Source organism: Centruroides sculpturatus, unplaced genomic scaffold (assembly GCF_000671375.1).
Source record: "Centruroides sculpturatus isolate CEXI.00-Female unplaced genomic scaffold, Cexi_2.0 scaffold263, whole genome shotgun sequence".
NCBI classification, from domain to species: domain Eukaryota; kingdom Metazoa; phylum Arthropoda; class Arachnida; order Scorpiones; family Buthidae; genus Centruroides; species Centruroides sculpturatus.
The window spans coordinates 575,715-592,027 of NW_019384587.1; the positions used below are offsets into that span (position 1 = coordinate 575,715).

The following is a 16,313-nucleotide window of genomic DNA, read 5'->3' on the forward strand; positions in this document are numbered from 1 at the left end:
TCGATGGAATTTTAATTAAAACAACTTCCAGTCTTATCAAAAGTTGAAATTTTGATAAATAAGTGAAGTAATTAATTGATTGAACTAGAGTGTAACTAAAATGAGTATGATAAACTGTATTTAGTCAGTTGAAAGTATTTCAGCTATCACTAAAGTGGTGATGATTTATATTTACTGTTTGAAGTAATCTGAAGTGGAAATTGAATGTTGCATATTTTAAATGAAAGAATATCTGTATTGTTTTATAAAATATGAAACTTTAAAATTCATTTCATTACATTAAGTTTAAAAATGTACACATTTAGATCAGTTGTTCTGAATCTTTTGAACTGGTGGATAACTTTTAATGGAATTCCAATGAGTTGATGAGGCTTCAAAGATTCTCTTATTTATACACAAAAAATGGTATTGAAATCTGATCTTCTTTTTTATTTTTTGAAATTTTGTGAGAAATTTTGGTTTTTTGGAAACTGTTTAAGAATCACTTTATTAGATAATGTAACAGGGTGTCCTAGGTAAAATTGGTTCCACTCTCTGGAAACAGTATAAATAAAATTATGCAAAGGACACTCACTAGAAACTTTATTTTAATATTATTTAAATGTACAGAAATTTAGAGGGTGCCAACAGTGGTGTCCTTGTACATCTTTGTACCTTTTTATGTGTGTAATCATGTTTAGACAGACTAGTAAAATACTGATGCCATTAGCTCAATTCCTCTGTACATACTTTCCTTCAGTTAGCATATATCCTTAGTTCTAGAATTGATTTTATACAGTTTTGTTTTAAATATCCTCTATAAAATTTCTACCACTAATGTTTTATCATCTCAGTTGGGCCAATTTTAAGTCTGATACCATTTGTATGTGTATTATTATTATAATTTTTATTTCTCAACAAGATGATAAATCTTCTAGAAAAGCTATTAATGAAATTCTAATAGGAAACCAGATATACAAAGAAAAGCTACTATTTATAGTTTTATTTAACAGAAATTGATATTTGTATGAAAACATACTAGCATTTTATAAGTTTAAAAAGTTTCCTTTTACTGCTTTATTTCAAAATTATTGGTTAATTCAGCTTGCACTATTTACAGATTTTTGCTCTGAAACATCTATTAGAGTTTACATGTCAATCCTATTTCAGCTTTGAAAGAAAATTTTATAGCTGTTTTGATCAATGTCATCAGTGACTGGAAATATATATATATATATATATATATACTCTTTCTGTCCCTGTGAGCTCTAAGAAGACCTTTTCTCACAAGCCTGTTATGGGTTTGGCCAGCCCATGGTGTGGAATGGGGACTGATGTATTTGGATGGACCATGTCCAAAAAATTCTTGGGAATTTTCAACTCATCCAGATACAATCCTGGGTGTCCCAGAGCAATAGATGACAAACAATCTGCCAGATTAAGTTGGACTATAATAAGGCTACTATTTAATACTTAAATATTAAGTAATTTTGCTCCATCTGATCTTCTGATTCTAGAACTAGAATGGATTCTCAATCTATCGTTCGTTTTCCCACAATGTTCATTCTGTATTTTAACTGAAAGAAAAAGTTATCCCATATTAATCGTTTTATTCACAATAGAAGGTGCTAAATTGAAACACTGATTTTGTGTACTAAAAATAAGAGCATGTCAAATTTAACAGTTAAACTCTTTGACTGCAACTAACCAGTTTTTATTGTGATTTTTGGCTACTTTTTGTTTACTGCTTTAGAAAGTACTGTACTTTATTGGTGACATTTCCTCTTAAAGCCTGGCAACACTAGTAAAAATTAGCATGTTGTCTCAGGTTGCCATCTGTATGATAATTATCGTATTTGTATGATTATTTTGGGTACCATACAATGTACTGTACAATAATGTCTGTGTGATAATAGGGTTTTGTACAATAATTTTATAAATATGCCTTACTTTGAAAATAACTGTTAAGTATTGATAAAAACCAATTCGCAATCACTATTTTTATACGTATTGCCTTTTTATTGATATTTTGTGTGTGTGTGTGTTTTTTTTTCCTGCTAGAGGGCTACTAAATTTTTGGAAGTTTTTGATTGGCTACTATTGTATATTCTCGATTATAAGGTGCACCTTTATCATACTTTTTGAGACCACTAACAGCTATACTTTTATACTTGCTGGTAAAAGCTCAAATTGACATGAAAAGAAAATTTGGGCAAACAAATGTTCTGTTGAAATGCCATTATGCTTCTGCTTGTACAAAATGTAATAAAATGTATTAATGTAGTGCCTATAGAGTAGTTTCCATCTAGTAAACTGTCTAGAACAAACTTTTTTTGCATAGGGAATTGTGACCACTTGATGAGTAGATTAAAAATTTTAGATGGTCGCAAAAATTTGGAAAAACTAAGGTTTATGCTTATGGAATAAGTACTGTATATAAAGGAATATGTTGCATATTTGTTAGTAATAATTTGTTAATGTTTGGTATATTGAAATTGTATGAAAAAACATAAAGTTTAGCTTATGCCCATTCAGAGGTTTGTCTTGCATCATATACACAGTGCGGCAATTAAATTCTGGGACTGAAGCTATATCTCAGCAACCAGTAGCGACATCTGTTTAAATTTTATGTCATATGAAGTTTGAACAGATGTCGCTACTAACCTAAGACTTTTATTTAAATCGGTTGACATTTATCATTGTTTTTGATATTTTGTTTATCAGTTTATTTTGTTACATGTCGGCAAACAATAATGGAACAATGTGCTGTTATTAAATTTCACGCTAAACTTGGCACAAGTGCCACAGAAATGTTCAAAATGATGCAGAAAGTGTATGGAAGTGAGTGTTTATCATCACCTCAAGCCAAGAAAACACAAAAAGTTCCATCAAAAATCAAGATGATGTTCATTGTTTTCTTCGATAGCAAAGGCATCATCCACCGTGAGTTTGTCCCACAGGGTCAAACAGTTACTGCTGCTTTCTACTTGGGAGTTTTACAATGATTAATGGGAAGAATTCGTCGAATTCGACCAGAATATCGCAATTCTGATGACTGGTGTTTGTTACACAATAATGCACAGAGTCACACATCATTGATTGTTCGTCAATTTTTGGCACGAAATCAAGTCTGTGTGTTGAATCATTTGCTGTATTACCCCGATTTAGCACCATGTGACTTCTCTTTATTTCCAAAAATGAAAATGAAGTTGAAAAGATGCATTTTTAATGATATTGAAACCATCCAAAGAGAGTCTACGTGCATATTAGAGGCAATACCGAAAATTGAGTTTGAGCAGGCATTTGAATCACTACTGAATCGCTGTAAAAAGTGTATTGAAGCAGGAGGAGAGTATTTTGAATAATTTAATAAAAAGATTTGAATAAAATTGTTTTGTTTCATTTTTATAGATCCAGTCCCGGAATATAATTGCCGCACTGTGTATTATAAGTGAGAGTTGTGAAAACTTCATTGTAAAATGAGATGTAAAAAAATTTTTTTTGTTGTAAGAAATGATCGCAGATAAAAGGTTTGAGATTCTGGCATAGGGTGAACCTTGTTAATATTTCTATGGATGAAGGACGTAAGTATAAAGGATTGAGATGGATGTGTGATAATTTCAAGGAGCAGATACAATGATTTTCTCCCATGAGGTTGGCAACCTGCATTGTCTTGAGATAGGTGAGATCACATCTGGACAAGTGAGAAAAGTCAGAACTCTTTTCTGTAAGAGAATCAACACATCATAAGTGACAAAAATTTATGATTTCACCGAAGTTTTTGACACTTCTATGATATTATCTTCAAGTGCAAGAAAAGAGTCCGTTAAGTATTTGTACCAAAAGAAAATAGAACAAATTTCAGTATTCTTAACAATTTTTTTAAATGTAGAATAAATGAATGTCTGTATGCAAGCTCCACATTGTTTAGTACAGTAATACCTTGACTTACGCGAATCTGGAGTTACGCGATTTTCAAATCTTGTCGATTCGTCTTTTGTTTGAGCGCCACACAACTCTTGATTACTCACTCCCCCCCACACTATTGTTCAGCCTACATGTTTGGTTGTTTAGACATGTCGTGCGGAATCGACACATAGTTTCAATTTATTTTGTGTTATCTATTTCTGTGTTTGTTATATCTATGGAGACTTGTGAGAGACTATGTGGTGATTACTTGTAACCGTGAACGAATCAAAAGACGAGATAAGATTAGTGAGAACATTTATTAGCTTACATACATCCGATTTTGGATTTTACACAAATTGTGAAATTATACCCTGACTTACGTGGTTATCGCTCGATCCCACATATCGCATAAGTTTGGGGTATTACTGTATTACAGAAAGCCGTCATATAAGCCTATCATTAGAAAATACATGTCTTATTTGAAATAAACAATAAAATCATCAATATTGTAAATTTCCCATGTTAGTCATTTTTCCTCCAAGTACTGCCAAAAATGATAGATTGAGAATCCACTATATTAATTAATCATTTTAGATACAACCACACTGGTTACTCATGGTGTCAACTGGAGATGACTCCATGGCATTCAGTCTGCTATTGCTTTACCCTGGACAAATATAAGCATCCATTAACGTGATTTTTGATTAAGGTCAAACAATTTGACAGATTATATTGGGCTATAATATGGGTACTACTACTACTGGATGTGAAGATTGGATGGAGGTTCAAGAGTAGCACAGCTGACAACACATTCACACAGTAAGTGGGAATTGAGGATTCAAGTTTGTTCTAGATTCTAATTATGCCTAATTATTAAATTTATCAAAATTAATATTTAATAATTTAGAATTATCTCTTATTATAATGTATACTTCTAGGCAAAGTTACTTAATATTTAATTATTAAATAGTAGCCTTATTTTAACCCAATTATAATTCAGCAGATTGTTTGGCCTTAATCAAAAATCAGGTTAATGGATGTTTGTTTATATTTGAACAATAAATAGGCTGCCACTCTAACAGCTTGGCCATCTGCCCTCTAGTATGTTCCGTGTGAAAAGACTTGAAAATTAAAAAACTGTCATTTATATGAGTGATATTTTACTTTTTTTTTTTTTTTTTTTTTTTTTTTATCTTTTNTGAGATCACATCTGGACAAGTGAGAAAAGTCAGAACTCTTTTCTGTAAGAGAATCAACACATCATAAGTGACAAAAATTTATGATTTCACCGAAGTTTTTGACACTTCTATGATATTATCTTCAAGTGCAAGAAAAGAGTCCGTTAAGTATTTGTACCAAAAGAAAATAGAACAAATTTCAGTATTCTTAACAATTTTTTTAAATGTAGAATAAATGAATGTCTGTATGCAAGCTCCACATTGTTTAGTACAGTAATACCTTGACTTACGCGAATCTGGAGTTACGCGATTTTCAAATCTTGTCGATTCGTCTTTTGTTTGAGCGCCACACAACTCTTGATTACTCACTCCCCCCCACACTATTGTTCAGCCTACATGTTTGGTTGTTTAGACATGTCGTGCGGAATCGACACATAGTTTCAATTTATTTTGTGTTATCTATTTCTGTGTTTGTTATATCTATGGAGACTTGTGAGAGACTATGTGGTGATTACTTGTAACCGTGAACGAATCAAAAGACGAGATAAGATTAGTGAGAACATTTATTAGCTTACATACATCCGATTTTGGATTTTACACAAATTGTGAAATTATACCCTGACTTACGTGGTTATCGCTCGATCCCACATATCGCATAAGTTTGGGGTATTACTGTATTACAGAAAGCCGTCATATAAGCCTATCATTAGAAAATACATGTCTTATTTGAAATAAACAATAAAATCATCAATATTGTAAATTTCCCATGTTAGTCATTTTTCCTCCAAGTACTGCCAAAAATGATAGATTGAGAATCCACTATATTAATTAATCATTTTAGATACAACCACACTGGTTACTCATGGTGTCAACTGGAGATGACTCCATGGCATTCAGTCTGCTATTGCTTTACCCTGGACAAATATAAGCATCCATTAACGTGATTTTTGATTAAGGTCAAACAATTTGACAGATTATATTGGGCTATAATATGGGTACTACTACTACTGGATGTGAAGATTGGATGGAGGTTCAAGAGTAGCACAGCTGACAACACATTCACACAGTAAGTGGGAATTGAGGATTCAAGTTTGTTCTAGATTCTAATTATGCCTAATTATTAAATTTATCAAAATTAATATTTAATAATTTAGAATTATCTCTTATTATAATGTATACTTCTAGGCAAAGTTACTTAATATTTAATTATTAAATAGTAGCCTTATTTTAACCCAATTATAATTCAGCAGATTGTTTGGCCTTAATCAAAAATCAGGTTAATGGATGTTTGTTTATATTTGAACAATAAATAGGCTGCCACTCTAACAGCTTGGCCATCTGCCCTCTAGTATGTTCCGTGTGAAAAGACTTGAAAATTAAAAAACTGTCATTTATATGAGTGATATTTTACTTTTTTTTTTTTTTTTTTTTGAAATTTACGAATATGTGATAGCAGCTACCATTTTCTCAAAAATTTATTTTTCATGAATAATTGAAATTGGAACAAAAAAACGAACAATGTGTATGTCATTTGGATTTACAAATTAAAAAGATGAAGTCATCTTTTTAATTTAAAAGAGAAGCATCTGTTGTCTTACAAGACAAATCTGATACTTTTGTACTAATATATACATCAAGCACTTATTGCTTAGATTTGAAAGTTTACTTTGGTAAAATGAACATATTTTATATTGATTATCCATTTTGTGGGGGATGCAAGTTAATATAACAACAAAAATATTTTAAATATGCATTTTCTCATTTGGATCATCTTTAATGTATTGTAACCACTGAAAGTTTTAAGGCATTATGACAAATAGCTAGACAAAGCACACTTGATGCCATTTTGGAAATGAAACAGATTCTCAGAGTCAATATTTTATGAATCATTTATTACTTTAAATGAAAAAAATTAAAGTACAGAATGATTTATTACATTTGTAACATTTTGACTACTAGTATTTGTCATGTAAGAAAGACAATGTAAAATTTTAATGTTTTTGTATAGTTATTCTTTACTGTTAGGCAATTTAAATTATATTTTTATTTATAATACAGATTTCTAATTGTTGGATGCTAGGTTTACATTTCTAACAAATTTGTTTGTTTATTGAAAAAAATTTTGATTTAATCCTTAATTACATTAACATCGTATTGATAAAAACCAATTCGCAATCACTATTTTTATACGTATTGCCTTTTTATTGATATTTTGTGTGTGTGTGTGTTTTTTTCCTGCTAGAGGGCTACTAAATTTTTGGAAGTTTTTGATTGGCTACTACCGTATATTCTCGATTATAAGGTGCACCTTTATCATACTTTTTGAGACCACTAACAGCTATACTTTTATACTTGCTGGTAAAAGCTCAAATTGACATGAAAAGAAAATTTGGGCAAACAAATGTTCTGTTGAAATGCCATTATGCTTCTGCTTGTACAAAATGNAGATTTCTAATTGTTGGATGCTAGGTTTACATTTCTAACAAATTTGTTTGTTTATTGAAAAAAATTTTGATTTAATCCTTAATTACATTAACATCATGCTGATGACTATTTTGTGTATAGATTTATTAATTTTCTAATATTCAAATAATTTTCTCTTTGCCAGAATATAAAGTTAAAATGCTATCATAGGACATATATGTGCAATTATTGAATAAATGCATAATTAATTTTATAAATTTATTACAATTAAATACAAATTATAAAATTTGCATTTTCATATTTATTATGTATGTTTCATTTTCAAACATTAAAAAAAAAAATGTAAATGTACATTTAAATTTTTCCTGTGTGTGCTTTTCATTTTATTTTTATAAAGCTGGTTGTCCTGAAGAAGAAATTTTATAATGTCCAAAATTTACCAAATAATTTTTTTTATTCAGTAGTTTTGCACTCAAAAAAATATACTTTACTGATATGTTTGTCTTTACTGATATATTTTGTCTTTTAATCTTTGCTTTATTGCACATCTATGTTCTGTGGCTTTTATATTTATGAAAGATATAAGGTCTGTTTTTTGATAAGAAAAAAATACTGTAAATATCGTTAAAATATATTTTTTCCCATATTCTACATACATTTATTTACTTTTCTACATAATTTTCATTTTTGTTCAACATTTGTCATACCACTCAAAAGTTTTTTAAATTCCAACTTCAAAGAAATCTGCCACCTGCTGTTGGAAGATATTAGGTCATACCGCTTGTCTTGTATGGCATGGCAGAGTTTTCTCAAGGTCACAATAAGCATCAGAATTGATTGTTGTGCCTCTTGGCATAAAATCCACTAACAAAGTCCCTTTCCTGTCCGAAAAGACCATTACCATGATCTTTCGTGCTGAAATTGAATAATAGATTTTATCTTACAGTCAGTGGGCGACTCAATTTTCTTAAACATTATAAACTTCTACAGCTCAGCACACAGACAGACAATACGGCTGCAAATGGTGTCTAAACATGCGCAAAGCAAGCTGAAAGGAGATTCTCATGCACACTGCTGCAATTGCACATCATTCTCACTCTTATTCACAAATGGACCTTGTTAAAAATATAGCTTTTGTAAAATAATTTGTTCTAGAATCTAAAGATAACTAAAATATTCATTTATAATAAAAAATTATTACTAAATTACAAGTGTTTTGCTATGAATTATCCAAACTGTTATTCATCTAGTATCTGTGCATCTCTAGTCAAATTGCTTTCTCTAATTATTAAATTATCTTTCACATAGCTCAGTAAATAATTCAGTGGATTATTTGGTAGTATTTATCTAGTTTATTTTATTCTTTTGTTCAAAACAAAAGATGAGTTCTGCAGTATTTTGTTTTTCCTAATTTACTGCATTTATTTGGTTTAAAATACTTTTCAAACACAAAGAAAAATAATGGCATAATAACATAAAAAAAAAACCATGTATCTTCTTGAAATAGTTAATTTGATTTAGAAATGCAAGAAGGCTGCTTTTCAGGCTAATTTAGGTAACCTCATGTAAAATTTTATTGAAAAATGTTTTTCAGTTTTGATCTGAAGATAGAACAATTTAATGTATAGATATAGGGTAATAATATATCAAAAAAATCAAACTCCAGCAAATATGAAATAAAATTTAAGATTACCGAAAATGTTTGCCTCATTAATCTTATATTACCATTGTTGGTTATGTTTGAAAATGGAACATTTATGAAATGAAAGATTTTTAAATTTTATGATCATCTTTACTTGATTGGATGGAAAATTATGGCTATGTTGTCCTTGTTGCCAGATTATTGGTGGACTTCTTAAGATATAAGGTAATTGGACTAAAAGTAGGCTATTAATATTAAGTTGCTATCTCGAGAGCAACTTGACTGCCTACTTTTAGTACAAATTGCTTTATATCAATTTACTTAATTGATATTTATTCAGATCAAAACTGAAGAAAATCGAATGGAAACCGGAAACATTTCTTTGTCTACAAACTTTTCCTCTGTTGTCTTAATTGTTGTTCTGCCTGCATTTTTATGTAATGGTGCTGAGCTTTGGACATTTTGAAGAATTTGATTTAAAACTTACCTCGACGATTATGAATGTGAAAAATGAATTGCAACTCTAATTTTTTTTTGCTATGCTATTTAAAAGTATACTTTCTTCAGTGATCTTTTAAAATCTTCTGTTCATAGAGTTAGATATCTTGTAAAATCAATGAATTTAAATAATAATTTTGTAAAAATATATTTAAAATTCAAGTTTCTGAAATAATTTTCTTTTAAAAAGTAATGCCACTTTATCATAATCAAGAATCTCCAATTCATTAGCTATTTATGAAAGATCTTGTCTTCAAAATTCCAAAATATCAATTAATCTGTAATTGTTAGAAGACAGTTCATTTTTAGAAAAAATATCATCATCTAATGGTTGGAGATTAATTGACATTTTGGGATTAATAGGATAAACGTACTTTAATATCTTACATATAAAATCAATTTTTCATGTAGCCATCAGCAGTGACTTGCTTCAATGGTTAAGTGTTTAGTTCATTATTTTTTAGGATATTTAAATAATGATTCTAGACTTCAGGAAAATATGTGGTTTTTTTTTTTTTTAAATTTAATTAAGGAGTCCAGAAAAGAAAAATACAACTATCATATTTTAAGTGATAAATAACCATCAGTAAGTCTAAGGTTACATTGTTTTTTGTGTTTTTTTTAAATAAAATTTATCCTTGAAATATAAATTTCTACTTTTTGGAATTAAATTCTGTCATCGGAAATCTCTTCAAATCTTTGTTTTGAACCAACCAAAGTTAAAAATTTAGTTTTAAATGTTGTTTGTGTTTGTAAGGGAAAGATTTAGATTTCAAATGATGTCTCAAAAAGGTTTCTTGTCTTAATTCTCTGAACAAAAAGAAAAAAAATAGACTGCTACACATAACAAGTAAAGCATTTCTGGTTTTAACTGTAATAAGTTCATAAATTAATTAATTAAAAATTATGAAATGAAATATTACTGTTTTTATAAAAGAAAAATATTTTTAATTAACTGTTCATTAAAATTCTGTTAATGATATGCAAATTAATGTTATCAATTTTAGTTTTATTTTATGATATTTAAAATCCAAATGCGTCATTAACTTACTCAAATGAAAAGTTTAAATCTTATTTTCTAATTATACGACACAAAGAAAAAGCATTGCCAAATGAAGTAGAGGTAAAATTTACATTATGTAACAAAAATTTACCATCTTTTCATATAAAACAATTGAAAATTTTCAGTGATTTCTAATAGGCTTATAATTAGATTTTGATAAAATAAAAAGTGATTTCTGTTGCTAATGAATAAAATTTATATTTTAATAAAATTCAATATTATTATTCTTAAAATTATAAAATAGTTGCCATTGTATACAATGATACATGCATATTTAGGTATGCAAAGTTAGGCATTTATGGATAAATTGTTGTTTTTTAGTGCATTATTATTTGGAATTAGTAGATATTATTTATTTAATACTATAGATTACATACCAAAAGTTTGGTTCTAGGAGGAAGATACGGAAGAGAGCAATATAAAGCTTGCTTACACACACTTTCAGAGTTTTCCCATCTGTTGGTGACTGGTAGCTGAGTGGATAAAACCGCCAAACATCCGTAGTTGATTGTGGGTTCGGGCCTCATAAGTGGTCCAGTTAAAAGAAGTTTGCTAGGTTTTATTTGTATGTCTAACACCTGAATACGGGCTGGTTTTGTAAAGTATATCTTGCAACAAAATATACTTTACAAAAGGAAGAATGAAGACAGATTTTTTGGATTTCAGTTCATATCCTTTGAATTTTAAAATGTTAATAGAGTAACCTATATTGATGCATAGTATTGCCAAATTTGTGACATCATATTTAAGATTTAAACTGAGTTGGGATTATCATTTTTATGTAGTCATTTTGTTTGTTTAAGTGATTAAAAAAATATCATTTGGTTTTGGATGACTTCTGGAATTTCTGAAGTTTTAAACACATATTTATCTTTCTTTGCTGTAAAAAGATTTTCCAATATAAATTTTGAAAGGTAGATGATGAATTTTAACAGTGTTTATTAGTTTATATAGTCATTGTTACATTCAGTTAGCATGTAATATGATGCTTGTGACATATTTTTTCACAAGTCTGCCAGAAATAGTAAAGTTTTTCATGCAGAAATATCATTCAGAATGCCTACAAATACTATTTTATGCTCTCTTTTAATTCAAATTTGAGCATTATTTCTTCTTAAATTATTATAGAATACTTTGTATTGGTCAATTCTAACAATTTATTTACAAGAAATGTGTTTTTATTTTAGGCATGATATTTAATCAAGCTGTACAGATGATACAGAAACAGTGTGAAGTAATTAAAAATGTACAAGTACTTTACAGTGAGCCAGTAAGTAATTGGTTTTTTATTAAGATGTAGATTTATATTTTTAAAAATACTTATATTTACAAGCATTTAATATTTAAGAATAAATATGCTTTTTGAATTAATTTCATAAGTATTTATAAAACCAAAAATAGCAATTTAAATAAAAATATACAATATTAAAAGACAAACACAAAAGTTGTCTGAATATATTTTTAATACTATAAGAACACAAAGTTGATTTCTTTTTATAAGTGCTTCCTTATTTAAAAATATATAAAATTTGTGACTATATTGGACTATAATAAAAGTTTGTATAAATTGTATAACAATAAAAATCAAGATGACAGTTTAAATAAATTATGCATATTTTTGAGCAATTTACATATTTTCAAATTGGAAGAGGCTAAGAAAATACAGGTCTTCCAAAAAGAATGCTATTATTTTAAATTAGTGTAACTATGTTAATTATTATCTGAGAATGTCATAATATACATTAAAACATTGGAAAACTGTCTAAGTTTTATGTTTGACCATTTCAATTCTCGATCTGTGCACCACATGGCACACATCCAACCAATATTCATATTTTTCCTGTGCTCGCTATGGCATATCCTACATCACACCTCCCATGACAGCCACAATTCTACAGCTTCTGCAGTGCAGATTACTCACTTTGTACAATGATGACTGATTCCAACTTTGCAAACTGCAGACACACAAAATACTGCTTTATTGTGGGATTGCCATTTTTTGTTTACAGCACTTCCTAGAGGAAGTAGACAACAAGACGTTTGAATGCAGATGGTAGACTGAATTTGGATTATTACTCTATCAATTGGTGTTTGTCCCGTACTATTTGTATTATAATTAACATATTTATAGTAATGTAAAATATCATCATTTATTTTGGAAGACCTTTACTCTGTTTTTGTGGCATGATAGGACTTACTGAAAAGACTTGTTTAAATTGCATATTATTTGAAAATGTTTATAAAAACATTTTGTGTTTTGTTTATTTTGTGATGTAACATTTAAATCCATATTATTCAATATTTTATATCAAAGTTTTTATGATAGTTGTCATTTTGTTTTTAATTAATTACATGCAGTTTCTGATTCCTTTATTACAAAACATTTATCGTCATTCAGATCAATAACAGTGTGGATTATCTCTGCATTAACAAACAAGTTGGGTAATTAATAAATATAACAATGGCTGATAATCTTTTGCCATAAAACAAATTTAATTATATAAAAACAATTTATTACACAATAACAGGCTGTATAGCCTTTTGAATAGACTTTGTTTTTATATTTTAATGAAACTCTTTTTACACTTTTATAATTTTGGTTGATAATTTCAGTGCTGTCAATTGAGTTAGTTAGCATCATTTCTTTTTTATGCTGTCTTTGGTAAAATAACCTGCATATTATTTTCTAAAAGATAATAGTTAGACCTATTAATTAATGAATTCATTGACTTCTTTGTCAAAGAAGTGTTACATTTCTTTGCTGCAAAATTATTAATCAGTTATATAACAAAATATAGCATATGTGATAGAATTCTTGAGATTTGTCTATACCATAGATTCAACTCATGATACAACATTATTGGTCTGCAATTTTCAAATTGCAGGTCTGTGCATTCTCACTGTAGCCATCCTCCCGTTGTTAATCTTGAAATGGAATTAGATAGATAAAAATCGAGACCAGGTATAAAGAGCTTATTTTTAAATTAAAGTTTGATTGATTAAAAATTGCAGCCTGGTATTGTGACAATATCACAATAAGTAATTGCTTATTCTATAATAATGTATTTTCATTGCTTGGTTTTTGTAGTTTCACTACATCAGCATGATTTTCTTTAACTAGAAATATATTTTATGATAAAATATACTTTTTTAATAGCTTTTGTATAAATAAGAATACTTGACATATTTTTTTCTAATTAATGTTTTCTTTGAAGAATTGTACAAAGAGTTTTTAAAGTCTTCTTTAAGGAACTTTCAATAAGGATAAATAACTTTAAAATTTCTAGTTGTATTAATTTTCATTATAAGTTTTTAATAAAATTATTTGAAATTTTGTAATCAGAATTAATGTTTTCTAATTATCATTATATTAATATTTAATTAAAACTTAATTAACAAGGAATTGAAAAAAATTAAATGTGCTTTATTTCAAATTTGAGGAAAGCCATGTATTTTAATATGAATACTTAAATGTAGTCATATAATTCATGATAATTTAAATCTAAATGTACATAATGTTAAAAAATTTTTAATTTTCATTTTAAAGTCATAAATTTTATGTTTAATGTAGCTATTATAAACCATTTGAAATGGAAGATTCTAATCTTTAAAATGATTTTAAATTATGAATTACATAGTTGTATGTTGTAGCAGTTATATTAATATCAATACTTAGTTGATTTCAGAATTTTCCTTCTGTATAAATCATGTATTTTGACAAAAATTATAAGGCTTGATTATTTACATAACTGTAATAATTTTTTTCTGATAGTAGTGATTGAGAATTTAATATGAATTAATTGAATAGGAATTTTACATTGCTAACCATTTGAAATTAACAGAAAAATAAACAGAACTTACATATTTATGACCAAAACAAAAACAGCTGTTTCACTAAACAGTTGTATGGAAGCTTTGAAAATACTGTATAATAAAGTACACAATGGTTACATTTTTGCAGTTTAATGATTAGTAAAATTCAGGTATAAGCATTAATAAATTGTCATACTGTTGACATTTTCTTGTGACTTTATCAATTTAACTTTTATTATTTATTAGAACCTAAAACCAGTGTCTATAGCATTTTAATTCCATAAAAGTCTGGCCTTGATTATTGATAATGCTTACGTTTTCGATTGTCTAGGTTAGCTCCACCCTTAAACTGGTTTATAATCATCACTGACTGTTATAATTAAACTATTTTAAATTAATACAGTAAATAAACAGTTTTGACAGGAAAACAAATGCATCACATTTACTTCTTTTAAGCTGAAAGTTAGTCTAAGTTTCTCTTGTATAAAATGATTCAGATCTTAAATAATGAATGAATAAAATACAGAATGTAAAATATTAAAATTCAAATTAATTTTTCATAAATTTGCAGTTTTAATTTTTATTATATACTGGTTATGAATATGTATTTTTTGAGAATATTCTAGTATGCATAAATAATCAATCTTACTATATAATTTACAATCAATACACATGATATCTACAATAATTTTTCTTTTAAAAGTTATGATAAATTGACAAAATAATTCAATTTTTAAATTTATTGCAGTATGTACTTTTAAATATTTAAACATAACATAAATTCAGTAAGTATAAACTGTATTAAAAATTGTATTGGGGATAATTTTTACCATATATTATTTGGTAAAAATAAAATATTTTCCATACTGGATAAGACTATAATTTCTGTACCAGATCCAATTTTCATATTGGATATGTCTTTAAGGCATTGGACATAGTCAATTCTAGCTATTGCCATTACAGTAGGAGTTGTTATAACTAACCCACATCTCTGTTGCTTTTACCTGTAGGATTATTTTTGGTATTTATTGAGAAGGAAAACCAAATTGGTCCTTGCATTAGGCAGAAACAGATGTAAAGACAATTCTAGTATTTGCCAAGGTAAGCTGGCTACACAGTTGTCTGACGTCTCATTATTTGAGCCAGCCATAATATTTCTCATTTGTTCATATGAATCTTTTTGCATATAATTTAGAAATAATAATAATAATTAAATTTGTTCTAGAATTTTCTTTACTAGATTTCTCAAATAATCTGTTACTCTTATAAAGTATGTTTATTTTATTTTAACTATATTATTATGTTATTTCACATATAATGCTTTAAAAATAGTCAAGTGAATAATTTGCATTATATTACTGAATTTATATTTATCATAATAATAATAATTTAGTGGAATGTTCTGATTTTGCATAATACAAATCTTTTAATTATTTCTTCCAAGTAATGAAGCATGTTTTGGTTTGCTTCTAATGTTAATTATGTGCTCCTTTTTAAATACTATTATTTGATTAGCTTAATATTAATATTTAATCCTACCTATGATCAGATTCTAAACGAAACCTTATTGTGTATATGAGAATGTCTATTGATAAATATACAGAAACATTTGCAGACTTTTATTTCTTTTATTTTATAAAGGGANTTCTATAAACAAAGCATTAATATAAATATACTGCACTAACATTATAATGCTTTGCTGTTATTTTGTCCTAGGGTGGATCGAAAACATTTGTTCTAAAAATTTGTTCTAAAATTTGTTCTAAAAATGTGTTATGTTCTAAAAATTTGTTCTAAAAATGTGTTC

The 16,313-nt window shown here is 27.8% G+C and overlaps 1 protein-coding gene across 1 annotated transcript in view; it reads left to right on the plus strand.

Moving 5' to 3' along the window:
• LOC111624665 (UPF0183 protein C16orf70 homolog) overlaps window positions 1–16,313 on the plus strand; it is a 48,119-nt gene that overhangs the window by 12,414 nt on the left and 19,392 nt on the right. Inside the window, exon 2 of the mRNA XM_023367572.1 lies at window positions 11,881–11,963. Coding sequence (XP_023223340.1) covers window positions 11,881–11,963 — 83 coding nt within the window. The remainder of the gene's footprint in view (window positions 1–11,880; window positions 11,964–16,313) is intronic.